The 27,998-nt window shown below is 34.4% G+C and overlaps 1 protein-coding gene across 12 annotated transcripts in view; it reads left to right on the plus strand.

Moving 5' to 3' along the window:
• Positions 1 to 27,998, plus strand: part of HEATR5A (HEAT repeat containing 5A) — a 168,258-nt gene that overhangs the window by 93,790 nt on the left and 46,470 nt on the right. For 9 of the 12 annotated variants that reach the window (XR_012478151.1, XR_012478150.1, XR_012478152.1 and 6 more), the window contains exons 20-26: positions 6,184 to 6,373; positions 7,095 to 7,264; positions 11,528 to 11,554; positions 13,729 to 13,867; positions 17,957 to 18,136; positions 19,747 to 19,986; positions 26,743 to 26,924. Coding sequence is in view for 9 of the 12 variants with exons in the window: in XM_074235357.1 (XP_074091458.1) it covers positions 6,184 to 6,373; positions 7,095 to 7,264; positions 11,528 to 11,554; positions 13,729 to 13,867; positions 17,957 to 18,136; positions 19,747 to 19,986; positions 26,743 to 26,924 (1,128 nt within the window). In the remaining 3 variants the exon portion in view is untranslated. The remainder of the gene's footprint in view (positions 1 to 6,183; positions 6,374 to 7,094; positions 7,265 to 11,527; positions 11,555 to 13,728; positions 13,868 to 17,956; positions 18,137 to 19,746; positions 19,987 to 26,742; positions 26,925 to 27,998) is intronic. The other 3 variants (XM_074235362.1, XM_074235363.1, XM_074235364.1) reach the window with 2 other exon arrangements.

A 27,998-nucleotide genomic window follows, 5' to 3' on the forward strand; every position in this document is an offset into this window, starting at 1 on the left:
AGAAACCTCAAAAATAGAGAGGGAGAAAAAAAATGTACTTCAGTCTTTGTTCAGAATCCAATGGCTCAATGAGTTGCTTTCTTTATCTTAAGTCCACCAGAGAAGTTGCTTCAATATTTTTCCCACAGTTGCTATTACTAGCTGCACTTCCTGTCTATTCCTCCCCACTCTCATTTTTTCTGTTCTTTCTCTTCTTTAATCCTGACCCTGTCCAAAAGTGTGTTTGTATCTGAGTACCCTCTCCCTCGATCTTCCCTCTCTTCTATCACCTATTCCCCCCCTTTCCTCCCCCCATTCTCCCTTATCCCATCCCTTTCTTCTCATTTTTCTCTAGAGTAAGAGATTTCCTCACCCCATTAAGTGTGTATGTTATTTCCTCTCTGTGTCATTTCTAATGAGAATGAAGGCTCAGTCATTCCCCCTTGCCTTCCCCCTTTCCACTCTATTGAAAAAAGCTTTTGTCTTGACTCTTATGTGAAGTTTCTTAGCTTCTTCTTCATCTCCTTTGCCTTCCTCCCAGTACTTTCCTTATCACCTATTGACTCCATCATTCTACTATATTATATATACCATTATATTCTGCTCCTTCCTATGTCCTGTCTATATATATGGTCCTTCTAACAGCTCTTATAAATAAGAAAGTTCATATGAGTTATCAATATCTTCTTCCCATGCAGGAATACACACAGTTCAATATCATTAAGTTCCTCATAGTTAGTCCTTCTCTTCCACCCCCTCTATGGTTCACCTGAGTCCTGTACTTGGAGATCAAACTTTTTGTTCAGCTCTGGTTGTTTCAATAGGAAAGTTTGATAGTTCCCTGTTTCATTGAAAGTCCATCTTTTCCCTTGAAAAAGGATATTGGACTGTTGTTCTATTAGAAACCAGGAGGGACAGGAATTCAGGGAAGCCTGGAGAGATTTGCATGAACTGATGATGAGTGAGATGAGCAGAACCAGAAAAACACTGTACACTCTAACAGCAACTTGGGGGTGATGATTAACCTTGGACACACTTATTTCATCAGTGCAATAATCAGGGACAATTTGGGGCTGTCTGCAATGGAGAATTACAATTCATCTTTATCCAGATAAAGAACTGTGGAGTTTGAACAAAGTTCAAAGACTATTCCCTTTAATTTAGAAAAAAAACCTGATATCTTATTGTCTGATCTTTCTATCTCTTATATTTTATGTTTCTTCTTTAAGGATTTGATTTCTCTCTCATCACACTCAATTTGGATCAAAGTACAGCATGGAAACAATGTAAAGACTGACAAATTTCTTTTCGTTGCGGGGGAGGGAAGTAAGATTGGGGAAAAATTGTAAAACTCAAAATAAATAAAATCTTTATTTAAACAAACAAAGAAACAAAGAAAGAGCTTCAATTTTGCTGGGTAGTTGATTCTCGGGTGTAAACCAAGATCTTTTGCCTTCTGGAATATCATATTCCAATCCCTACGAGCCCTTAATATAGATCCTGCCAGATCCTGTGTAATAATGACTATGGAGCCTCAGTAGTTGAATTGTTTGTTTCTGGCAGCTTTTAGAATTTTCTCTGTGATTTGGCAGTTTTGGAATTTGGCTATAAAATTCCTGGAAGATTTTCTTTTGGGATCTTTTTCAGGAGGTGACCAGTGTATTCTCTCGATTTCTATTTTATCCTCTGCTTCTAGGATCTCAGGGAAATTTTGCTGTATTATTTCTTTGAAAATTGAAGTCTAGACTCTTTTCCTTATTTTGGCTTTCAGATAGCCCAGTAATTTTTAAATTATTTCTTCTGGATCTATTTTCGAGGTCAGTTGTTTTTCCAATGAAATATTTCTTCCTGATTTCTTGCAAAGTCTTTAGCTTCCTTTAGTTCCATTTTGCATTTGAAGGAGTTATTTTCTTCAGAGAACTTTTTTATCTCCTTTTCCAGCTGACCAGTTCTGCTTTTTAAGGCATTCTTCTCATTTGCCTTTTTGTTTTGCTTTTTCCATTAGGCCTAAAATGGTTTTTAACATATTATTTTCTTCAGTATTTTTTTTGTATATCTTTCACCAAGCTGTTGATTTGGTTTTCATGATTTTTCTGCATTGCTCTCATTTCTCCTCCCAGTTTTTCCTCCGTCTCCCTTAGTTGCTTTTCAAAGTCTTTTTTTTTTTTTTGAGCTCATCCATAGTCTGAGCCCATTTTCTATTTCTCTTGGAGGTTTTGGATATGGAAGCTTCGATTTTGTCATCATCTGAGTATGTGTTTTGATCTTCCATGGGACTAAAGTAATTCTCTATGGTCAGATTCTTCTTTTTCTGTTGTTTACTCATTTCCTCAGCCTAAGACAGCACTTCCTAGGCTTTGGGTTTTTTCCCTTGGGAGGACACCCCACTGGGACCTTTATTCCTCCAAGGTCTTATGCTTCCTTGCCTTTGCTTTGATTTGTAGATGACTACCTCACTTCCTTCTGCCCTGGAGGAATCCAGATAGGTTACTTAGTTTGGAAGCCCAAACTGCAACCTGAATCTGAGTGTAGGCAGATTGCAGAGTCCTACCCTGAGGGAGAGCAGAGAAATCTCTGCAGACTTCCCTTATTGTCTCTGGGAATGCAGGCTGCTTTCTCCAGATTCTCACTGCAGACTCTGTGGCCAGTGCTCCTCATTCCACATTCATTCTGGTATAGCAGAATTCTCTCACCGCCCCTTTAAGCTGTTGTCAGTGATCTCTGGGCTGGGCTGGACTGGACTACACTGGCTGTGGCTTTTTTCCAACCCCTGGTCCTGATGAAACACACCTTTCCCGAGGAACTTCTGAGTTATCTTGGACTGGGAAAATGTATCACTCAGTCTTTCTGTGGATTCTGCCTCCTCTAAATTTTGGCTAGAGTCATAATTTTGGCTTTTGGAGTTCATTGGGGGAAGGAGTTCCCGGGAAATGCTGCCTTCAAGGCCATCTTGGCTTTGCCACCCCATCCCCCAAATCTCATCCTCCTCTGTGTTTTACCATTTCTCAATAGTGATAGTATCATTGCCTCCATTTTCAAGTTAAAATATTGAAATTATTTATTTCTCTTTACTTTCTTTTTCAGATTCATCAGTATTCTCAAATTCTTCCTTTACTTTCCATCCTTAATACCAACAGTCTCTGCCCATATTTCTAAATCACTGGATTACTACTATAAATAAGTCTAAACTAACTAAATTCTGTCTACAGGTTCTTCCTCATTTTAATCCCTTCTGCAAGTTAGTTTTTCTAAAAAATTCAATTCATTTTAGCATCTCAAAAAATCCACAGGGAATCCAGATCGCCTTTGGACTCAAATAAGAGCTTCCAGTTTGACTTTTAATTTCCACCATCAAATAATCTTAGCCATAACCATTTAGCTTTGCTTCCTACACATCAGCTCTCTATTCTATTTGATCTCTTTATCTTCCCCACATAAGTATTATTTTCATTCATGCCTCTGGGACTTTATTTTGCTTTCTTCTTCTGTTGGGATGCTCTTTCCTTTGCTGCAAATTCTTATGTGTTCTCAGATTCTAACTCAAGCTTTCATTTCTGAAATTTAATCTAATCCCAGCAATGATAGCTATACCTTTCCAGCAGTTAGTGACATATATCCTTTTGTTGTCTCATCTCCTCAACTTTAATCTCTTCAAAATTAGAGACTATTTTGAATTCCCCCCATACTGCTCATTTGCATATTCCATTTAATAAATATCTACCAGGAACAAAGTTGTCCACTTAGTAATTTAAGGTTGACTTTAAAAAATTCCAAATTTTTCATTATCACCAAGGTAACACAACTTTTTTTTTTTGCAAGGCAAATGGGGTTAAGTGGCTTGCCCAAGGCCACACAGCTAGGTAATTATTAAGTGTCTGAGACCAGATTTGAACCCAGGTACTCCTGACGCCAAGGCCGGTGCTTTATCCACTATGCCACCTAGCCACCCCTGTAACACAAATTTTAAATAAGTTATCTTTGGAATCATAATTAATTTTATGATAACAAATACTTTTGTGTTTTGTTTCATAAACTTTTTTTTTGGCAAGGCAATGGAGTTAAGTGACTTGCCCAAGGTTACACAGCTAGGTATTTATTAAGTGTCTGAGGCCAAATTTGAACTCAGGTTCTCCAGAATCCAGAGCTGGTGCTCTATTGTCTGCCGCATTTCATAAACTTTGGAAGAATAGTGAGTAGTAGAACAGACAAGGGAATGGTGGTGAGCTGGACAAGTATTAAATTTCTTGCACTCGTTTAGGTGTAGAGTAAGAGCATCTTTAACATTTATCAGTTCTATGGTAACTGCAGGCCAAGGACTCCTGATCTGGGTTGATTTTCTCCTATTCTCGCCCTCTGTCCTGCTTCTCTCTTTTCACAGAACTTTGTTCCTGTTCCCACCATGTCCCTAATCCCACTGACAACCTATTCACAATAGAGAAGACTAGCACAATTCAGAAGGCAAAACTTCTTGCATATGTTGATGGATATAGCCATCTTCATAAAAGCATTAGTCAAACTTAGGATGAGCCTTGCTAAGGAAGAGAACCTGCTCTCGGTAGACTGCAAGGATATATACAGGGAGCAGAGCTCAGCTTGGAATTATTTCTAGCATTGAGTAGCTGATAAAAGACTATCCAGAGAAAGTAGAGCATACATTAAAATCTATTGGCACCATCTTAGAAGTGTTCGGCAAAGTGTTTAATAACAAATAATCCAGAGAGCAAGGTGTTTTATATGAAAATAAAGGGAGACTTTTCTTCCACAGATTCAGTGTGTGGTAATAATCAAAAACAAACTATAGGTAATTTCCAAGGGGCTTATCAAAAAGCATTTGACATCTGCAAGGAAGAGATGTAAACTGTATATCTAGTTTACCTGAGGCTAGTGCTTAACTTTTCTGTATTTTACTTTGTCTGCACCTTGACTGTAAGGACTTTTGTATGAGAGTGATCTGTACTTGAGATACTGAATAAGATTCATGACAGTACCATTATTATGGCGTTGCTTAGAGACAACCTAATATTAGGAACATCAGTGCAGGAACAGCATGTGATGCAGCAGAAGACGTAGAAAATTAAATTTCTTACATGCTATCATCTTGCTTCTCAAGGAACTTTTTTACATGTCTTCTTTCCTTCTAGCACCACTTGGATTTCCTTTAAGAAATAGAATACAACCATGTGCATGAAAATCAGCCATTTCTATAGTATTTTCACTCTTCAGCTTTGAGAAAGTTTTTAATTTGTGTTTTTCCTGTCTTATCTGGTATGTGATCACTGCTACTTAGCCCTCCTCTGCCCCCCCATATTGCCTTCTTATTTTTCAGTTTTCTTTTCAGCATGCAACTTTCATATGCTTCTCTTACATATTCCTATTTAGGAGTAATCTAGAATGGGTAAAATGAAAACAAGTTTAGTATTTCATAGTTAAGGATGATAGTTAAATATGCCTTCTGTAAAAATAAGTTCTTGAGGTCACAGTATATCTGTGTTAGGAGGGAGTTTTCTTACTCTTCAGTTGCTGATGTTGTTAATTTTCCTCTCTTAATAAGAGTTTATTCACATGAAAAAATAAGAGTTCAATTAAAATCTTTTGAATATATAACTTCATATTTCAGTTTCAGTCTTCAGGAAAATATAATCTTAACCACTTGATGATGAAAAGTTGATTTGCTATATTACATTTACTTAATGATTAGAAAATAATCAGCAGACATTACCGTGAAATAATTTATATTCTAATTCTCTCTATGTGATGTGAAAGTTTTCACTGATTTAAAAAAAAAATATAGGGTTGAGAGGACTTCTGTTCAGAAACCTTTGTTTAAATTGGCTTTAAACCAATATTCTATGTAAGCAATAAACTATTAAAAGATAGTAATGTAATTATTTTTATGATGATTAGTACTGATTTATGTAAATATGAATTTCAATCTGATATATACAACTAAATTTGAGGCTAGATAGTTTGGGGATGGGGTAGTGAGCTCTGTATTTAGTTTAAACAAAATAGTATGGAATTAGTTTCAAGAAAAAAAATCTTGAATTTCATTTTCAGATCTATCCATCATGTTCATTATTGGATATAGGGACAGGAGATTTCTAGGAAATTTATTTCTTTAAAATTTCTTTTCTTTGACATGCTAATTAATGTTGCTACAATATTTTTAAAGCATTCTTTATTGTTTTTTCCTAACTTTTCCAGACATGGGCACTACATTCACTCTCATTGATAATTGATTCTGCTGGCCCACTGTATCATGTCCATGTGGATTCTACTCTCTCTCTTGTACTAATGTTGTTGTTGACTGTTCCACCTACTCATGCTGAAGTACACCAAAGTCTTGGAAGATGTTTGAATGCACTTATCACCACATTGGGTCCAGAGCTGCAAGGTTTGAATAGCTACTTTTTAAATGATTCATTCATAAGTAGTGGTATTGGAATCTTTTTTTTTTTTGCAAGGCAAATGGGGTTAAGTGGCTTGCCCAAGGTCACACAGCTAGGTAATTATTAAGTGTCTGAGGCTGAATTTGAACTCAGGTACTCTGACTCCAGGGCCAGTGCTCTATTCCACTGCACCACCTAGCCACCCCGGAATCTTCTTTTAAATCAGTGCACTGTATAGGAAAATATTGCAAAACTTGTTCAGTAATGTTCTCTTTGACCTTTTGGCAAAGCATGTGAATTTCTGAATTTTTTAACATTAATGTAATATGGGAAAGCATCTAAATGAGAGATAAACAAGCCCTGTAAAACTTATAGATTCATTCTAGTATGTTCAATACCAAAGGATGTAGATTTCAGTGCTGAGTTTATCTGCTAATTCCAGCTGTTGAGGAAAAAAAAATATTTTGATTTGACCTTCAGATGATTTGATTTTTTTTTGGTTAATATATTATTGAATTAACTCCTTATTTTCTGAATGAATAATTTTTTCATAAATCAAACAGCACAGCATCTATCATTTTTTTAGAACAAATTTTATTTCAAGAATCTTGTTTTAAGTTAGTTTTTAAGTTTTTTGTTTTACATTTTAAGTTTTTTGCATCTTAATAATGAAGTGCCATAACTGGAACTATCATGGCCCCATTTATTAAGATTTCTCTGTTTTAGGGAGCAGTACTGCACTTTCTACTTTACGGATGTCCTGTCTCCTGGGATGTGCAATAATGCAAGATAACCCAGATTGCCTTGTTCAGGCTCAAGCCATCTCTTGTCTACAGCAACTTCATATGTTTGCTCCACGTTATGTCAATTTATCTAGTCTGATCAATTGCCTCTGTGTAAGTATAATATTTTAAATATGCAATTCCTTCTTTTATTTGAAATTTCCTAAAATTTATCTTAAATCATTTAAAATTTTTTCAGGAATATTATAGTAGTTTGATACTTAGTTTTCTTTAATTCTATTTTTAAGTCTTCATATATATCTTAAATTACACTGGTCCTATCATTCCCTTTCTTTCATGCTCAAGCTCAGTTTAGATTAATTGTTAAACCAAATATTTGAAATAGTCATACATCAACAAATATTTATCAATGTGCAGAGCACTATACTAAGCAGAATCTTGGTATCCTGTTAAAGAAAAATTACATAAGAAACCTTGTCAAATAACCAAACATAGTTTGGACTTAGAATAAGAGGTATGTTTTATTTTATATTCTTTAACAAATTTGTGAATTTGAACTCAAAGTAAAGCAAGGAATATTATAGCTATAAGAATGACCCTTTACAGACAAAGTGACAAAGTTAAGTTATCCAAGGTCATACAACTATTTAATAAAAAAGCTAGAGTTAAAACATTTACTCTTCTGACTCCAGGTTTTGTCATGGAGTTTAATGTGTGGTCTATTAAAAACTAGAAGTATGTTCCACTTCCAGCTTTACTGAATTTGGCTAATTGCTCTAATTTTTTTTTTATCAAGTTTTAATTTCATTTCTTTTTATAGCAATACTTAAACTTAAAAAACCAAAAATATTATTTTGTCCAACGACCTCTTTACTTTAGTAGTTACCTCCTTGTAAGATGTTATGACCAAAGCAAATTGATAGCTTATGCTGTTAAATCTATCCAGGCTTAGGCAGATTAGTCCTTCTGACTTCAAATCAGTAGTTAAATCCATTCTTAAAACCTTTTTCCACCTGGAAAAAGCATGGTTTATGCTTTACTGATACAGGATTCCATAGAACTCTTTTAAGTTTGAGAGCAATATGTACAACAAAGTCAGATTCTTTATGACTTCAACCCAAACATCTCAGAAAAACTCAGTCACATTCAAAAAGAAGAGTCATTCCACCCTGAAATATATTCTTTTCATATTTGAACAGAAATTTACAAATCCCAGCCTTAGAGTAGTATGGATGAACTATCATTGTTGGCATTTCCAGATTCTTTTCATGCTGACTTTATTTGTTTTCCTTATTTGGATTTTATTTTATATGGATATTGATTAGGGTTGCTGCCATTCTGTAATTGTAAAAACACAGTAGAAACTTTTTTCCTTCTTGTCTCTCTAAATCTCAACTTGAGGTTTACCTCTGATTTGCATTTTTCTTTTAATTCTACTTGTGGGATGCTAAACTCCATTGGAGGAATTTATTCTATACAAAAGGTTTTTATCATTTAATTTCAACTGGGCCTTTAGTGCTGCAATGCAGTCCTTTTATTCTTCCATTTTTGTCTCCCTATTATACTGTGGATATTTCAAATCTTTTTGTTTCCTCCAACTTCCTACATCTCCCTTTCAGCAGAGTTCTTTGCCTTCTGCTTTTCTAAGAAAATAGAGTCCAACACATCATCTATTACAGGCAACCTCTTCTCCTGTTTTATAGTTCAAAACCCTTCTTTCTCTTCTTCCACTCCTTTCTCTTTATTCTGTTCTTTGCCAAGACCACTCCTATTACTTAAGCCTCTTAAGCCATTCTTTTCCATGTCTCCCAGGAGCTTAACCACTTTGATCACCTCTCATCTTTAGGTTCTCTTTAACTACTAGCTTCAAATTACAAATACATTCTCATCTCACTTTTCCTTTAAAAAAAAAACCCAAAATCTTCCTGCCACCCCATTAAAATGTTATTCTGAATCCTACTCTTTCATATCCAAATGCATAGAAAAAACCATCTGCTCTCATCCTAACCAAAGCACTCACTTGTCCATCCCTACAATTTTTAATTTGCATCACTATTCATCTGTGACTACTCTCCCCAGGATTGCTAGCAATCTCTTAATTGTTTAAGCTAATGACTTTTTCTTCTTATTTTTCTTGATCTTTTTGCAACTATTGGCACTTGTTGCACACTCCCTTACCTTGCATATTTCTGCCTCCTTTTATTGTTATGATACCCTTCTCACTTGGATGTATACTTTTTCCTATACTGTTACAATGAAGTCCTAATTTGACTCCCTGTGTTTAGTCTCTGCCTTCTCCAGCCTTTCCTCTAAACAACGGTCAAGATAATCTTCTGAAAGCATGGATTTCTCTAATCAACTCAAAAATATCCAGTCTCTAGGGCAAAGTACAAAATCTTAAGCCTTAGTTTTAATGTGTTCACAGTCTGATTCTACCTGTCTTCTCAGACATTTCATATTACATGTCTTCATATATTTTGTTGTATCAGCTAAATTGACCTATTTGCTACTCTTAACGTTCCATATCTTACCTCTGTTTCTTTTCACCAATTACTCTGGAATTACAGAATAGACTCCCTTCTTTAGGAATTTATTAATTTCCCTCTTCACATTATCATACAACTATTTGAATGTTGTATCTTATATATAGGAGTGTTTTATAAAAAAAGTCAATAAATCATGGTCTCTGTCATCAGTGGGTCCTAATTCTAATTTTTTTTTGACCTTTTCCAGGTAGAGGAAAAAGTAGAGACTGGTTAGATTCTTACCATAGGAACATTTAGCAATATTGAAAAAAATTTAGGTTGAAAGTTTAAATGCTTAATTATATTTAAGTCTTATTTTTACAATTTTAGAAATTGTATTCAAAATTTTTTTAAATTTAAAGGTCATTCTTAAATTAATTTTTGTGGTTTTCCATCAAAAGACATGATTGATAATAGATTTTCTTTTTTTTAAGGTTGTTTTTTTTTTTTTGCAAGGCAGTGGGGTTAAGTGATTTGCTGAAGGTCACACAGCTGGGTTATTAAGTGTCTGAGGTCAGATTTGAACTCAGGTACTCCTGACTCTAGAGCTAGTGCTCTATTCACTGTGCTACCTAGCCACCCCTGAATACAAGGTTTTTGGGGTTTTTTTGTTTTTGTTTTTTGGTAGGTTTTTGCAAGGCAGTGGGGTTAAGTGGCTTGCCCAAGGCCACACAGCTAGGTAATTATTAAGTGTCTGAGTCTGGATTTGATCAGGTACTCCTGACTCCAGGACCAGTGCTCTATCCACTGCCACCTAGTTGCCCCAGGCTTTCCATTTTTTAAGTTGTGTTCTGATATAACAGAGTTATTAGTGATATCAACTGGAGCAATTTGGTGAAAGACATTAATCTCAGGCATTATTTTTGTCAGGTGAAAGTAAGATTATACAACTGCTTGTTTCCTGAAGGGCAGAACTAGAATCAATGAATGGAAATAGTGAAGCTGTAAATTTAGATTTAATGTCAGGAAAAACTTCCAACAATTAGAGATGCTCAAAAAGTAGAATGTGCTAACTGGGAGATAATAGTTTTTCTCCTTCATTTGAGGTCTTCATGAAAAGACTTGTTCAGAAAATGGTAATTCTCTTAGTAGTACTGTAGCACTAAGCCATTAAGGTTCCTTAAGACTTTGAAATGCTGTGATTCTATGAAATATTTTAAATGTACTTAAATTTATTTTATTTATGACTTAAGTATTCAGAATACATTTCATCTATTGGGAGGGAGAATATACTTCCAAAAGAGCAGTGTTTTTAGGGAGCAGCTAGGTGGCACAGTGGATAGTATCATCCCTGGAGTAAGTAGGACCTGATTTCAAATCCTGCCTTAGACACTTAATAATTGTTTAACTGTGTGACCTTCAGCAAATCACTTAACCACCTTGCCTTAAATAAATAAATTTTTTTTAAAAAATATTATTTTTTAAAAAAGAATAGTATTTAACTCCAACCTTAGTCTTAACTAGCTTTACCAACTATTTAAAATTTTGCTTTTAATTGTAATCTATAATTAACTCTTAGTTATACAAACCATTAAATGTCATTTTTCTGAACATTTTGACACATTCATACCTCCACAAAAATTTTTTTGGTCTATTTTAGATAGGTTTCACCCAGAAATTCAAACTTTGCAAATACCTAGTTCTTCTACATTTTTCTATTAATTTGGTAAGTTTATTTTGTATTATTCAAGTTTCCACTTGGTTGAACATTTTCAGTCTTTTACCTTCTGATAGGATGAAGTCTGAATAAATAATTTGTGGGATATTTTTGAGATGTGGCTAAACAAATTTAAATAATACTCAACAATATTTGTCCTTGATATTGTCAACATCATCCTGGTGTTTATATTTTGGTTTTGTCATGACTGGTTTGTCATTTGTTTTTGTGCAGGAAATCTTGTTGGATAATTCTGTGTTGGTAGGTCCCTTGATCCTTGACTCCTAAGTTTTTGGGAGTTTGAAGTGCTGTCTGTGTTGGGTTTTTGTTGTAATTATTCTTGTTTTTCCTGGCATCTCTTTGTTCAACTAATCATTAATGCAATATGCAATATGTGTAGCATGCTCTATGAGTTTGTTTCATGGCACCTTACAGAAACCCTTTCCAATTTTGTCCAGCTGGTACACTTACTCTTTTTATCTATTTAATTTATTTATTAATTTATTTATTCATTGCAAAAAAGGAAATGAGATTGTAGTTTAATTTATATATTTTGCTTGCTTTGTTTGTTTGCCTTAGCCCCTTTTCTTCCTGTTCCATAGAATGATGAAGCATTATAAAGCCTTCTGATTTGCGCCATGTGGCATCCTGACTTGGAGGTGTTCTTTTTCTAATTGCTGACAGTCACTTTAAGCATGCCCTTACTAGAAAATTTTGTGACCAGTTCAAATAAGCATTGTGTTGGTCTTGCTTGTACATTTAAAATCCAGTTAATATAACTTGCCAGAAACATTGTGAGGCAATTTTAAAGATATAAACTATATTTTTCTTAAATGAATAAATAATCTTAGGCATGAAAACAGTTGTTCTGTTTCTTTTAACATTTTTGTTAGCTCATGAAGTAATTTCCTTGAATTTAGATCTAATATATGTGACTGGCATGGTATTAGATTTTTTTATTAGATTTTGCTACAAGAGATATTTCACTCTGCTAGAGTATTGGCTCATAGAATAATTATCATTTCATTTCTGATAAATTTGGGGGAAATGCACTCATTTTAATGATCTACTTTTAAAGTTCTCTTTATAAGTATTTTCCTTCTTCTTTAATCTTAAAGCCAATAGTTCCATGCCTTACACATGTGACAATATGAAACATTCCCCCCGCCCCCAAAAAAGCAGTTACTACCTAATATTTTTTCGCCTTTGTAGTACTCAATACTATCTCCAATTAATTCATCTACCCAATTTCTATTTTCCATCTTTAACTCAACAGCAGTCCTCAAGGCACCCTGCAGGAATTATGCTATTAGTTCCTAAATTTTGCTTTGAGAAACAATATTTAAGAGGACATTTTAAGTTTTTTTGGTCTGAGTATATTTGATTATATTTAATTTCATATTGCATTTTTACGCTGTTCCATCCACTAATGGTGTCACCCAAACTAAAATTCATTTCTGTTACTGAAATTAGTAAGAATTAATAATTTAAGATGTATTTAAATTAATCTTTTGTCATTAACTAGCCACAGTGTAATAATGCTTACATAATACTGCATAATAGTTATGATACTGCAGTGGAAATATTTGGAAACTGGTTATAAACCTGCTACTATCCCTTTAACTACCTGACCCTTTCCTCTTTGAAAAGATACAGTCTTTGGGCAGCTAGGTGACACATTGGATAGAGCACCAGCCCTAGAGTCAAGAGTATCCGAGTTCAAATCCAGCCCCAGACACAATAATTATTTAGCTGTGTGACCTTGGGCAAGTCACTTAAATCCCCCATTGCCTTGCAAAAACCAAAAAGAAGAAAGAAGAAAAGAAAAGATACAATCATATTGTGATTTTAGGATAAAAATTGTTTACTTCTGAATGATATTATATTATACAATATCTAGAATACCTTAATCACCAGTGGGCTTGTCTATTAAAAAGTCTTTTAAAATACTTAATTATATTGGAATTTACAAATATCAGTAATATTGCAAATAAATATGCAGATAAGTCTACATTGGACAAGAAGAAAAAGAATATGGCTACCAGATAAACATCAAACAGTTATTCTTCTTGCCTTTTTTTCTACCTCTTTTTTTGTCTCCAGCTGTTTTAATATTTGTGAATTCTTTGCTATTGTAAATTTATCATTTATTTGAATTTATTTTGCCTGTCCAAGCTATAGTTCTAATATTCTAAATATTGTCTACTTATTGTATGTTGTATCTGTAAGTATAATCACAAATTCTAAAGCTGCTTCCAAAAAGGATAAAAAGTACAAATTAATATTGTATTTTACAGTCTTAGGAACAGTGGATGTCACATTCTTATGTTTAATACAGCAGTGTGGAGGGGGTTAATTGAAGTTAAAGAGAGATTCAAATGTATTACCTACCAAGAATTTAAGCCTACTTATTCTTTATGTGTTGGATTTTTCAGGTGAATCTTTGTAGCTCCTACTTGTTACTGAGAAGAGCAGTACTAGCTTGTTTACGTCAGATTGTGCAAAGAGAGGCAGCTGAGGTTTCAGAACATGCTGTTGTTCTTGCTAAGGACAGCAGAGAAGACTTAATTCCAGGTAATGTCTTTTCCCCAAGTAATACACTAATGAGTGAGTATCCTTTATAATCCTAAATTCATGTGTTTTTCTAATTTTAAGTTATCTATACATGATCAAATGGTTTTTAACAAATTTATTTTTATTTTTTAACCTAAAACAATCAGAAGCTGCAAATACCATCAAAATCTCCATTGGGAGCATCTAACAAATACATAAATGACAGAAAACCTTTGCTTTTTTTTGAGTACTTTCAGATTTTGGAGTTCCATTACTAAAAGTAGCTACTTTTTTGACCCATAAGTTAATGCTTAAAGATATATAATCCTATTTTGAAACAATGATGTGAGTAAATTGGATTTTATAAATTAAAAGGCAACTTAGATAATAAGAAAGCTTATTTTCTGTGTTGTACCACAATTTTCAGAGTACCTTTTCATTTCTTCATAGGTCCCAAACTTTTCACTAACCTTCCCATATTTATTCATAATAGAACATTATCTTTAATACATAGCAATTTTAATACATAGTTCATTCTAATTTCATATTTTAACCAAATCTAATTCATTTAATTCTAATACTGCCTATTTGTGTTTTTAGATCAGGTCCTTCCACAATAGACCACAAAAGTTAATAGATAATCTTTGTATGATTCTAACTATTTTTTCTTAGAAAAAGGAGTATTCTTTTACCTATCTTTATAAAAGTTCAATGACAAAGTATACTGCAACTTCCATCTAGTCAGGTAAAATTCCTATAACTACTGAATATATTCTAAAGTAAAATAATAAAGCACATTTTCTCATTCAGAACATACAAAATCTTAGATCTTGTCATTATAGAAGTTAATAGTAACATATAGAACAGATGATTTCTACAAGTGTCAGCAAAGAATACTGGGAACTTTATCCATATTCCTTTTTAATCCCTATCTTTCATCAAACATTTCTAAAAAAACCTTTTCTATGTGCAAGGCATTATCTTAGGTATTGAGTCCAGTTTGGAAAATATATAGTGAATAAAGAGGGATAATATGAAAGATAAATAAAATAGAAAAGCAGATTGGAACCAAATTGTGGAAAGTCTTAAATGCTAAACTAAGAAATTTCATTTGTCCTCATGATAATAAGGAGTCACTTAAGGTTTTTGAGCAAAAGAATGACACTATGTGACTTTTGCCTTAGAAGGGAGTTGGGTTTTTTTTTTTTTTAGGTTTTTGCAAGGCAAACGGGGTTAAGTGGCTTGCCCAAGGCCACACAGCTAGGTAATTATGAATTGTCAGAGGCCGGATTTGAACTCAGGTACTCCTGACTCCAGGGCTGGTGCTCTATCCACTGTGCCACCTAGCTACCCCTTAGAGGGAGTATTTTAATACCATTGTGAAGGTTAGAGAGGGCCTGAAAGTAGTGACCAATTAGGAGGCTATAATATTTAATGAGGTCTGAACTAAGTAACATTGTTAGACAAAAAGATGATAGATGCAAGAGATTGTTATAGACACAATCCGTTTTAATAAGATATAGGCATTAGAGAAAGAAAAAAGAATAAAATATGAATTTGTAATTTAAAATTTAGTTAAATATGACAGAAATCAGGGCGCTTAAGGGTACAATTTACTTTTGGACATTTTGAATTTGAAATACTGGCAAGATTTCCACCTGGAAAATATCTTTCAGGAAGTTGGAAAACATAACTCTAGTTCAAAAGATAGGATGGTTTGAAGAGCCTATATGTTTTTAAGCTATTTTAAGAGTAGCATAGGTTTCAGGAATAGGGAGATAATAGTTTTACAGTACTTAAGTATTAAGTATTGTTTTCTAAAGAAAATATTGAAAAGTTAAAGAATGTCCAGAAGAAAATAATGTAATAAAGATCCTCAAGATTTTATACATGCTTATCAATTAAATGAATGTTATTGTTTAGCCTGACATTGAGAGGACTTAACTATTTGTATATAATTGAAGATCTTATTTATGAATGGAAATTAAGAGTAGATAAATGAATTTCTTAATCTGCATAACTTCCTGACAGAACAGTAAATAACTAAGGAAATTAGTTCTATCCAGATCCTTTCAACAATTAAGAAATACTACCAGGGCAGCTAGGTGGCACAGTGGATAGAATACATTCACATGCATGATACAGAAATACATTAAATTCAGTAGAGAATTAGGCATAGAAAAGGAGTGGTGAATGTTATGAGGAAATTCAAAATAAAGGAAGCAATTATCAAATGTAAAAATAACTGCACCATTGTGGTGGGGAGAATGAAGGGGAAAGTTAAAAGGAAGAAGTTTTTTTTAAAAAATCTGTGATCAAGTCCAGATGTGTCAGTGAATTGGGAGAGCAAGTATGTGGTGAATGGATAGAGTGCCAGGCCTACTTAGTATCTGTGTGGTCCTGGGTAATTCACTTAATCCTGTTTGCTGTAGTTCATCATCTATAAAATGAATCAGAGAAGGAAATGGCAAACCATTCCAGTATATTTGTTGAGAAAGCCCCAACTGCAATCAAAGAGAATCACACATGACTAAACAACAATAATCAATTGGAAAATAACTAAACTAATTATGACATATTAATGAAATCGAATATTAGCAAACTTTAAAAAAGATAAAATGACTTTTACAGAGAATCCTAGGAAGACAAACTGATATAGCATAAAGTGAGAGTAATTTATACTCTTAACTGAGCATTATAAAAACATACAAAATGATCAGTCAGCATTGGAAAAGAGTAGAAGGAAATGGAGTGTCTTCAAGAGAAAGTCCAGGATACAAAGTATAGATTTGGGAATGGCTACACAAATGGGATTAAGTGAATGTCATGTGATAGGATGGAATACAGAGAAGCATGGAAAGACTTAAATGAACAAAGGTTGAATGAAATAAGGAGAGACAAGTAAACAATATACATAGTGCTAAAACAATTAAGTTAAGAGGACAAAAACCAAAGAATAATAAAAAGTGAATGGTAAAGAATTATAAATAATCATAACTCCAAATAAAAGATATGAGATAACCTTCCCATTTCTTATAGTTTTTTCCTTTAAAAATATCCTTTGCTATATGGGATAGCTTACTAGGTGAGATGGAGAAATACTGGGAGAAATTTCGGATATATAAAAATAAAATCAATGGATTTTTTTTTTTAGGTTTTTGTAAGGCAAATGGAATTAAATGGCTTTCCCAAGGCCACACATCTAGGTAATTATTAAGTGTCTGAGGCCGGATTTGAACTCAGGTGCTCCTGACTTCAGGGCAGGTGCTCTATCCACTGCGCCACCTAGCTGCCCCAGTGAATATTTTTATTTTTTTAGGTTTTTGCAAGGCAAATGTGGTTAAGTGGCTTGCCCAAGGCCACACAGCTAGGTAATTATTAAGTGTCTGAGACCGGATTTGAACGCAGGTACTCCTGACTTCAGGGCTGGTGCTTTACCCACTGTGCCACCTAGCTGCCCCCCAATGAATATTTTAAAAATAAATATTTATTGAAAATAAAACCTGAGGCAGCTTGGTGGCACAGTGGATAGAGCACCGGCCCTGGACTCAAGAAGATCTGGGTTCAAATTTGGCCTCAGATACTTATTAACTGCCTAGCTGTGTGACCTTGGGCAAGTCACTTAACCCCATTGCCTGAAATAAAATTTTAAAAAAGAAAAAAAAACCTGATATAAAACAAAAACCGGGGCAGCTAGGTGGCATAGTAGATAAAGCACCGGCCCTGGAGTCAGGAGTACCTGCGTTCAAATCCGGTCTCAGACACTTAATAATTTCCTAGCTGTGTGGCCTTGGGCAAGCCACTTAACCCCATTTTCCTTGCAAAAACCTAAAAAAAAGTAAAAATAAAATAAAATAACAACCAATAGATACATATTTAGCCTATAAATGGGAATTTCTAAATGAGAGTATTCTGAAAAGCTCCATATGATCTTGTTAGTCTACCCCAGCACTTCAGCTAAAACAAATGCCAGCATATTAGCCACAGTAATTGAACACTTAATTTTGCCAAGATTTATATAAATGATATTTGAATAATTCTGAATGTGTGCTTCTGATATGGCAGTTTTGTTTTCTGTGTTACTCAGATCATGGATTTTCTTCTTATCAGATGCTAATATCCGGGAAGTGGGCCTTGAGGGGGCATTGCTGAACTTACTAGACAAAGAATCTGATCAGAGATTGTGTCAGGATATCAAAGAGACCCTGAGTCATATGATCACATCAATGGCAGTAGGAAAACTTTCTTTTTGGCTAAAACTTTGTAAAGATGTCCTTGCTTCATCAGCTGGTGAGTGTTATACATTCTCACTACAACAATAAAAAATTTAATGTACTTTGATGTAAAAAGGGTTGTCACTGAAAGTTTCAGATTCTATATTGTGCTATTATTATATTATGTTAGAATGAAAATGTTGGCTACATCCATAAATCAAAATGAGTATTTAATCAATGTATCCAATTTCTGTTTTTTCACATCTTTTGTTGCCATTCTATAGCAGTTATACTGTTGCAATCACTCTGTATGTTCTTTTGGCACCCCCTTTTTTCTATCTTAATCGATTCAAGTAAATATTGTTTTTTCCATTCTTTATATTTTCTTATTGTTTATGACTCAGTATTTCATTCATATTTCACATATTTTTCAGTCATTCCCCATTTTTGTCACCTATTTTGTTTAGAGCTTTGGGTTGTAACAAAAACATCTCACATATTTGGAGGCTTCTAAATCTATCAGGAACCAATTTGGAGTAAAAATTAGTAGTGGAATCCCTGGATCAGAGCTTTTGAAAAACATTCCTTCTCATAATTTTCAATAAAACATGTGATTTTATATACTTTTATCTTTTACAAATACTAGTTATTAAGTTTGAAAAAAAATTTTCCTTATGGTTAAGGCACAAAAGATGAATAAAGCTATTTTTTATTAAAAAAGGGGGGGGAGGACATCATATGGTTAAAGGAAACTGTGGTTGTATCTTTTTGACAAATTCAAGTAACTCTTCACAAAAAAGTTATGTATGCATTTCTGGTGTTTCCCATTTTAAGGTATACAATATTTAAAGTGCCATATATATATATATCAGTTACAATCATGTCTTTTTTCTTAGCCCTCTAAAATATAGTTTTCTCTATCCCACCATTTTGTTTTGGGTTTTTTTGATGCCTTTTGTTTTTGAATCATGGGCAACTGTGGATTTCCCCATCCCCCCCCCAGTGGGTCTCTCCTTAAACAAATCCAGCCAACATAAAGGACCTGACTCTGCAACATTGTAAACCAATTCAATTTGTATTTTAAGCTATACTTTGACTTTTCTCATTTAATTTGTATAGGTCTTTAGTTATTTTCAATTTTCTCAAAAGGACTTTGTCATTTGTAAAATTTTTGCTACTAATATGAGTTAAGACAATAAGCATCTCTTAAGTATCTATGCTGTGCCAGACATTGTGTAACACCTTGGAAATACAAATAAAGGCAAAAAGAGTCCTAGTTTACAAGGAGTTTATAATCTAATGAGATGATACAAAACAGTGTTGTCAGATAAGGTATTTACAGAAAAAGCTGGTGAATTTCCTCCAACTTCTTTAGTTTCTTTGAAGAGAATTTGAGAAGCATTCTAAAAGAATCATCAACCACACAATGGTAGTAGTAAATCAATACCTTTGAATGGCATTATTCATTAATAAACGTGTCAGAGATTCTGTATTTCATAGTTTACCAATAAACACAATCATTTTGCCAGATAGCATCTCCTGTGCCTAAAGTACCTTGTCATTTGCATTACCAAAAGATTCATAAATTATAATCATACTGATAGGTGTTTTAGTTTCAATTTTGTCATTTATGTCTTTTAAAATATATTTGAATAAGTTATGACTTTTTTCCTAATAAAATCATAGATTTTACAACTGTTGCTTCTGTGGATACAACTCAGGAAGATGAAGTAGATAAAGAAGATGATGCTTCAGTCCTTACCTGTAGAAATGATGAGAAATGTCGGCCTATTGCAAATCCAAGATGGGCTACTAGAGTTTTTGCTGCTGAATGTGTTTGTAAAATAATCAACCAATGTGAGAACTCACACAGTGCTCACTTTGACATTGCTTTGGCTCATGAAATGAAAGAAAGGGATTCACGAAGTAGGTATCAGAAAAGCAAACTGGCAAAATGATATTTGAAGGAATGCACTATTATTTTTAATCTGTAGTTTAAATTTAATATGTAAGATTTTCTTTCTATTTTTTCTTTTTTTTAGTTCCTGATTTTCAAAACTGATAACTTAGAGATTTTAAAAGTAATATATTTACTACAAGATATTATTTGGTGTCTCATTATGGTACAGAAATTGTTATAACAACAAAGTTCAAAGTCAGACAGATCCTTTTTACTTAGAAAGACTTCAAATATAGACCCAGGGTACTCTAAAAATTTGTCATCTGAAGACTCAAAATTCAGAAAGACTATTGCGAGGTTGACTGCAGGGTAATGGCTTTTTCAGTCACAACAGCTCTTAGAGCATTTTAACAAATTGCAGATGGGTTGTAATCTGTATCCACTGATGAAGAATACACACACTGATGAAATACAAATGATGTAAGTAAAAATTTGGTTTAGGAAATGAAAGGAGATTCAGAATAAGTGTGACATTAATGAAATGAGAGTGATACTTATCTCTTTCATATGGTTTTATTATCTGGCAGAATTGATGCTCAAGTATATTCTTTATTTTTATAAGAACTGTATCATTCTTGAAGTTTCATACATTACAGGACTCTTTCAAGACCTTTAATTGGAATGAGTGCACTTAAATTGTTTAACTTGCCCTTGGAAGACAAGTCAGATGCCAGCCAAGCTATAATTCCATCTGTCATACCATATTTTAAAGTTGCTGAAATTGAAAGACTTGTATTTGCATCTTGAGACTGAATTGGCAGACTGCCACAAGGCAAACCCATCTCCTACCTCTTGGAGCTCCCTTGATGCTCTTAGCTGAGTGTCCTGTGGGACCCCGAAACATTTACTGAGTTACCAGCTAGGGATAATGGAATAGGACCCAAGTTTTATTTTATCACCTTTCAAAACTGGTACCATGTTAAGAGGGCTGGCTTGTGGGCATTCTTATTGTGTCACTAGAGGTGAAATTCTTGGACCAGCTCAAGGCAAACAGTGAAAAATTTGCCTGAATTTTTTCATTAATCACACAAAAAGTCAGAGGTTCAAAGATAACCATAAATGATGCCAATAGGCAGTCCTACAATGTTAGTCCCATGGCCCACTAGGCAGCTTCTGGAAAACCCAAGTTTTTGGGTTTTATGGGGAGTATGGTTGCAAAGCTGAGCTGCATAGACCATCAAATGACAGGTTAACTTTTGCCCTACTATCTAAAGCTTCTCGTTAGTTATTACCATACTGAAGATTAGATCATTGAGAGACAACTATGCTGTCATAAGTTTGTGCCATAAAAATACCGTACTGATGCTCTTCCCAGCATTATTGAAACATTGTGGGGTTTTGATGACATGAGAAAAAAACTACAGCTAAAAAGCCAAGATCTCCCACTATATTCAGGCCAGCACCAGAAATCCTGTTTCCTATACTATCAGACCACTGAACTAAGACAAGTGGCAGTGAGAACAGGCAATGATCCACAAAATGTGCCTATCATGTCATTATCCACTTGGTGTCATGGTCTTCTTTAGTGACAAAGGACAATCAATCATAAATCAACAGATCTTAAAGGAATGTTACATGGATTAACTATTATAAAAGGCTTTAATAAATTAACATTCCCAAGGCAATATGAGACCCCAGGCTCTAGAAAGACTCACAGTGCAAGAACAGGTGCCCACTGGCAGTTTTATTGTTCACAACCCACTTCTAGGGCAGAGATTCAGGGTTGACTGAATAAGGGGACCTGCATCAATGCATGGCCTTCCATGATAAGGAGTTTCTCAGTTAAGGAGCAACTTTAGAACCTAATCTGAAAGAAACAGAAGTCTGGAAGGAGGCAGAAGCTGTGTGTGTGTGTGTGTGTGTGTGTGTGAGAGAGAGAGAGAGAGAGAGAGAGAGAGAGAGAGAGAGACTGACCCCCAGATACAGAGCAGGGTTTTGGTTCCAACTCATGGCCCTCTCTGAAATCTATAAAGATATAACAGGGCAGAAATCCAGATTGGGGGGGGGGGGTCTAGAACAACATAGAATCAGGGGCCGCTAGGTGGCGCAGTGGATAAAGCACCAGCCCTGGAGTCAGGATTACCTGGGTTCAAATCTGTCTCAAACACTTAATAATTACCTAGTTGTGTGGCCTTGGGCAAGCCACTTAACCTCATTTGCCTTGCAAAAAAAAACCCTAAAAAAAAAAACCCATAGATTCCCCAGCTGATTGATGCTAATCCAAGCAGCAGCCTGCTGTTGCTTAGACTGAAACCCAAATCAGAAACTTGCAGAGCTCAGACAGTGTCGGCCTCAGTCAGACTTTGAACTGTATTGGTACCTTGGGAACACAGAAAGCTTGCATGTTCTCAGTCTGACCTTTCCCTGAGATCCTAGAATAACATAGCACTTGATACCTCCAGGAAAGTAACAAGAGAACAGACCGTCCCAGACTTTCCTTCCAGAAGTACACAGAGCCCAATCTTAATATCTTGTCAGGTAGTAACCTAGAAGAATGGGCAAGCAAACAAAGAAAAGAATCCCAATATGAAAAGTTATTCTGGTGACAGGGGATGGTGAAGGTACAAACCTAGAAGAGAATGACCCCAAAAACTTTACAGGCAAAGCCTCAACATCACAACTTGGGTACAAATTTGGCTAGAAATCCTAAAAGAGATAAGCAAATTTTTTTTTTAAATCAAAGACTGAAAAAAATAGAAGAAAATATATAAAATATCTCAGAAAGCAATTGACCTGGAAAACAGATCAAGGAGGGGAAAAAAATCAAAGATTCATTGTACTAGCTAAATTTCATAACCAAAAAAAGAGAGCTTTATCATCAGATTTCAAGAAAATGACCTAGATATCTTATAATCGGAGGATAAAGTGAAAATAAAAATAACGAAACTTACCATTTCAATGAAACTATCATATCTGAAGGAAGCCCCAAAATGTAAATTCCCAAGGACATTATGACCAAAGGTCAAAACTTCCAAATCAATGGGGAAAAAAATGAAACAGCCCAAAAGAAAAAAATTCAACTACCAAGTAATCATAGGAATACAAACGATTTAGCAAATATTTCTATAAAGTAGAGGGGTGATTGATATACAGTATTCTAGAAGACAAAAGATAAGAGGCTTACTATCAAGAATAATTAACCCAGCAAAAGTGAATATAATCCTACAGTGAGAAAAGTGAATCTTTAATGAAATAGAGAATTCACATGACTGTTTTGACTGAGTCCACCAAAAATTTTTTATTCAAGCTTAACTGGGCTTTTACTCTTTCTATCTTCTCAATTCACTATCCCCATTCACTGAGACTCTTAACATTTTCATCTCTTCTCAAACCTTCCATGACTCTGAAGTCATACAGTCTCTTTAGAAAAGGCCTGGGAGTGGTTCTTGTATTATCTTGATCTTGATCAAGAGAAGAATGGAAAATAGAAAAGGAATAAGCTAGTTGAGGAAGAGAAAGGAAAACTAAGGAAATTTACCTTATTTAATCAAGGTCTTTTAAGTAGGAGTTACCCTTAATTTGGAAAATAACTGGTTTGTGCTATTTATGAAGGTGATAAAATACTATTGTGTTCCTAAGAAATGATGTAGGGGATAGTTTCAGAGAAACCTGAGAAAACTTATACGAAATGATACAGAGAGAAATAAAAAGAACCATGAGAACTATTTAATGACAACAATATGGTAAAATCAAAGAATTAGCAGCTCTGATTAGAATACTGATCAAACATGATGCCAAAGGGCTAATGATGAAACACACTACCCACTTCCTGATAGAAACATGGAAGACTCAGTGGTTTGTTTTGTTTGATTATACATATTTGTAACAAGTTTTGTTTTTGATTCATTCTCAGTGAGATTAAGAGGGTTGTGGTTTGGAGTGATAGATGACTTTTTTTACTAAGAAAAGAAATAAAATAAAATCTTTTAAAACCAATAGGAAATTTATTAGGACCTATTGTATGTCAAGAACAGGACTAATGGAGAGGTTTAAGACAGTTTTTTTACAAAATACCAAAATTAACTTTCTTTATGTAGAATTTAATAGTAATTCTTATCTTTTTATAATAGAAAAATTTTTGAATGGACATATAATACAGGAGTTGATATAAATGTCCAGTGCAGTATGATAAAACTAATCATCACCTTTAGATACTAGTTCTTTTTTTTTTTTTTTTTTTGCAAGGCAAATGGGGTTAAGTGGCTTGCCCAAAGCCACACAGCTAGGTAATTATTAAGTGTCTGAGACCGGATTTGAACTCAGGTCCTCCTGACTCCAGGGCCAATGCTCCATCCACTGTGCCACCTAGCCACCCCTTAGTTCTTTAGACTTTTTTTTTTTTGCCAGGGCAATGGGGTTAAGTGTCTTGCCCAAGGCCACACAGCCAGGTAATTATTAAGTGCCTGAATCTGGATTTGAACTCAGTTCCTCCTTACTCCAGGGCCAGTGCTGTATCCACTATCCCCCCTAGCCGCCCCAAGTTCTTTAGATTTTTAAAGTCATAAGCCTGATTGCTTTCTAAGTCTTTCTCTTTCTGGAATTCTTTTTTTTTTTTTAATTTTTTTGTTTTTGCAAGGCAATGAGGTTAAGTGACTTGCTCAAGTTCATACAGCTAAGTAAGTTTTTTTTTAAGTATCTGAGGCTAGATTTGAACCCAGGTTCTCCAGATGGAACTGGCACTCTATCTGCTGTACCATCTAGCTGCCCTTCATTCAGGAATTCTTAACGTATTTTTGTCATGAGTACATTGATGATTTTTTTGCATTCTGATGAAGCCTATGGATTCTTTCTTAAAAGAATTTTTAAAAAGCATTTTTTTATAAACATGGACTTTCAGTGAACCAAGAGAATTTCAGTTCTTCCTGTTGAAACAACCAGAGCTGATCAGAAAGTTTGACCTTCAAATACAGGACTCAGGTGAAGCATAGAGAGCAGAGGAGAAGGGTAAAATATGAGGGACTTAATGGTAATGAACTGCATGTATTCCTGCATAGAAAAATGATACTGATATCTCTCACTTAATAGAACAGGTAGAAGGAGCTTATATAGATGAAGCACAGGAGAGAGCTTAGTTTGAAGATATATTGTAAAAGTTAATGGCTAAAAGGGAAATGCAATGAGAGTAAGAGAAAGGAAAGTAGAATAGGCTAAGATATTTTGTATAAAAAACATTTTTTTTTATTTCAGTGAGCTATTGCAATGATATGGAAGGGGGGAAGGCGGGGGGGTGAGGGAACCTTCGCTCTCATCAAAGGTGGCTCGGAGAGGAAACAGCATATACACTCAATGAGGTATAGACATCTAGAGGAAAAAGGAGAGAAGGGGGAAGGGTGGGATGTGAGTGATGGAAGGAGAGGGTAGGTCGTGGGGGAGAGTGGTCATATAAAACACATTTTCGTTTTTACTTCTTGCAAGGGGCTGGGATTGGGTGGCATGTCCAGAACCACGGGGCTGGTGGCTGCTAGGTCTCAGGGGTGGTATGTGGACTCAGGGCCTCTTGGCCCCAGGGTCGATGATCAGTCTGCTTTGCCACTCAGCTGTCCTACAGCACATTTTAGAAGAGGGACAGTAAAAGGAGAGAGAAAATATAGTATGTGATAGTGGAGAGGTATGGATGGAAGGAGTTGCGATCAGCAGTGGTAACAGTAGAAAATATGGAAGTAGCTTATCATAAAGAATGTGATACACCCAAAGACAGAGCTGGTGGTGTTGAGACACAGACTGAAGCACATTTTTTTTCTCTTTTACTTTATTTCTCATGAGGGTCTATATTTGGGGGGGTATTATGTTTACTCTTAAACAAGAATATTTTAGTAATGTATAAAAAATCACTTGTACAAAAATAAAAATAATAATAAATTCTTAATAAAATTTTGAGAACAATTACTTATTACTAAAAAAAAATTTATATTTAAGGCAATGGAGTTAAGTGAGTTGCCCAAGGTCTTCATAATTATAAAAGATAGCTCTTAATAAATCATGTTAAAAAGTTATTTTATACTTGAAGAAAAACCTCATTTCAGGGGTTTTTATTTTTATTCTGGAATGCTGGAATTTAAACTTTAAACTTTTTTTCTTACAATTATTTCTAAGATTAGTTCTATAATCTATGTATTTTATTCATTTAAAAATATGATGTTTAAAAAGTCCATAGTGGGCAGCTAGGTGGCACAGTAGATAGAGCACTGACCCTGGAGTCAGGAGGACCTGAGTTCAAATGTGGCCTTAGACACCTAATTGCCTAGCTGTGTGACCTTAGGCAAGTTACTAAACCCTATTGCTTTGCCAAAAAAAAACCCAAATAGTTATAACTATGATATATTATATCACTTATATGATATAATCTATAGCATGATTTTAATGGCACTTACAGTTAAACAGATTTTAAGGGGTTACTTGTGAATATTTTTTATTATATGTAAAATTAACTATAAATTATTAATTAACTATTCATTATCTCCAGTTTAAAAAAGCAGTACCTTCTTTGTGGTAAAATCATAGTTCTAGGAAATTCTTTCTACCTTCTTTGAAGGTTAATTAAGTTAGGAGCTACATGAGAAAAGTGTGTGTGTGTGTGTACACACATACACAAATATATATATATATATATATATATATATATATATCACAAAACAAGGATGAGAACATGTTAATATATGAGAAATTAAGTATCAAAACAACATAATTTTCTCCTTGATCAAATGTGGTTTTTTCCTCAACAGATGATTTTTTGGTATTACATCTTGCTGACTTGATCCGTATGGCTTTTATGGCTGCAACAGACCACAGTGATCAGCTCCGTCTGTCCGGTCTACAGACACTTTTAGTTGTTGTCCGGCAATTTGCAGCGATTCCAGAACCAGAATTTCCAGGTCATCTGATTCTGGAACAGTATCAAGCCAATGTGAGACTTTTTGTTTTTAGATAACTTTTGGTTAGGAAAAAAAATTTGTCACAGTAATATCCACAGTTTTCTAAAACTTTGTTGCAGTATAATTATGAATTCTTAAGTGAAGATGTATGGCACTACTAAAGTATTAGTGATCTAATCAACATAGGAAGCCCAAGAAAGAAATTCAGTCGAAGTTCAGTTGTATTAATTTTCTAGATAGTTTGTTGTTTAATGTCCAAAAAGTTGTTTAGCTTTAAGTATTAAATTACTTTTATTAACACTAATTTATATATTTGGTTTATGAAATAATCTGGTTATAAAGCCATTTACAAAATATTCAAGCATAACATAAATCATCCTAAATGGAAAAAATTGTTCACCCTCTCTTCAAGTTATTTCTCACATGTTATTGTAACAGAAGACAGTCTTATCATGTGACTTTGTCCATGTATTCCATACATAAAAGATAGTTTTGGTCAGGGGTGGGGAACCTTTTTTTGGTCAAACAACCTTTTGGATATTAATAACATCATCGTTCATGGGCTCTAATGGTCAAACATTTACTTTACCCTTAAAAATTACAGAATTTGGGGGGGGCAGCTACATGGCACAGTGGATAAAGCACCAGCCCTGGAGTCAGGAGAACTTGCGTTCAAATTTGGCCTCAGACACTTAATAATAACCTAGCTATGTGGCTTTGGGCAAGCCACTTAACTCCACTGCCTTGCAAATACCTAAAAAAAGAAAAAAAAATTACTAAATTTCAAATTCTGCCTACAGTTGCCTTGGCAATACCAGACCAATATGACTGCAGACCAGAGTTTTGTTAACCCTGGTTTAGATTCTTACTATAGGACCTATAGTGTAGATTTCTTTGAAACTAATTGAAATTATAGTTGTGCATCAGAAATCCTGGGAATATTATAACCTGTCTCAAAATCCATCCAAGAAAACCTCTGCTGTAATGCAGAGACAACTACTAATGACTGGAAATTAGGCTAGTGGAGTTTACCCTCAGATTAGATTCTCTATCCACCTCTTTCCAGAAAGTAATGTTTCTATAAACTTAACTAAGGGGAAAGATAG

This window comes from Macrotis lagotis, chromosome 4 (assembly GCF_037893015.1).
Source record: "Macrotis lagotis isolate mMagLag1 chromosome 4, bilby.v1.9.chrom.fasta, whole genome shotgun sequence".
Classification (NCBI taxonomy): domain Eukaryota; kingdom Metazoa; phylum Chordata; class Mammalia; order Peramelemorphia; family Peramelidae; genus Macrotis; species Macrotis lagotis.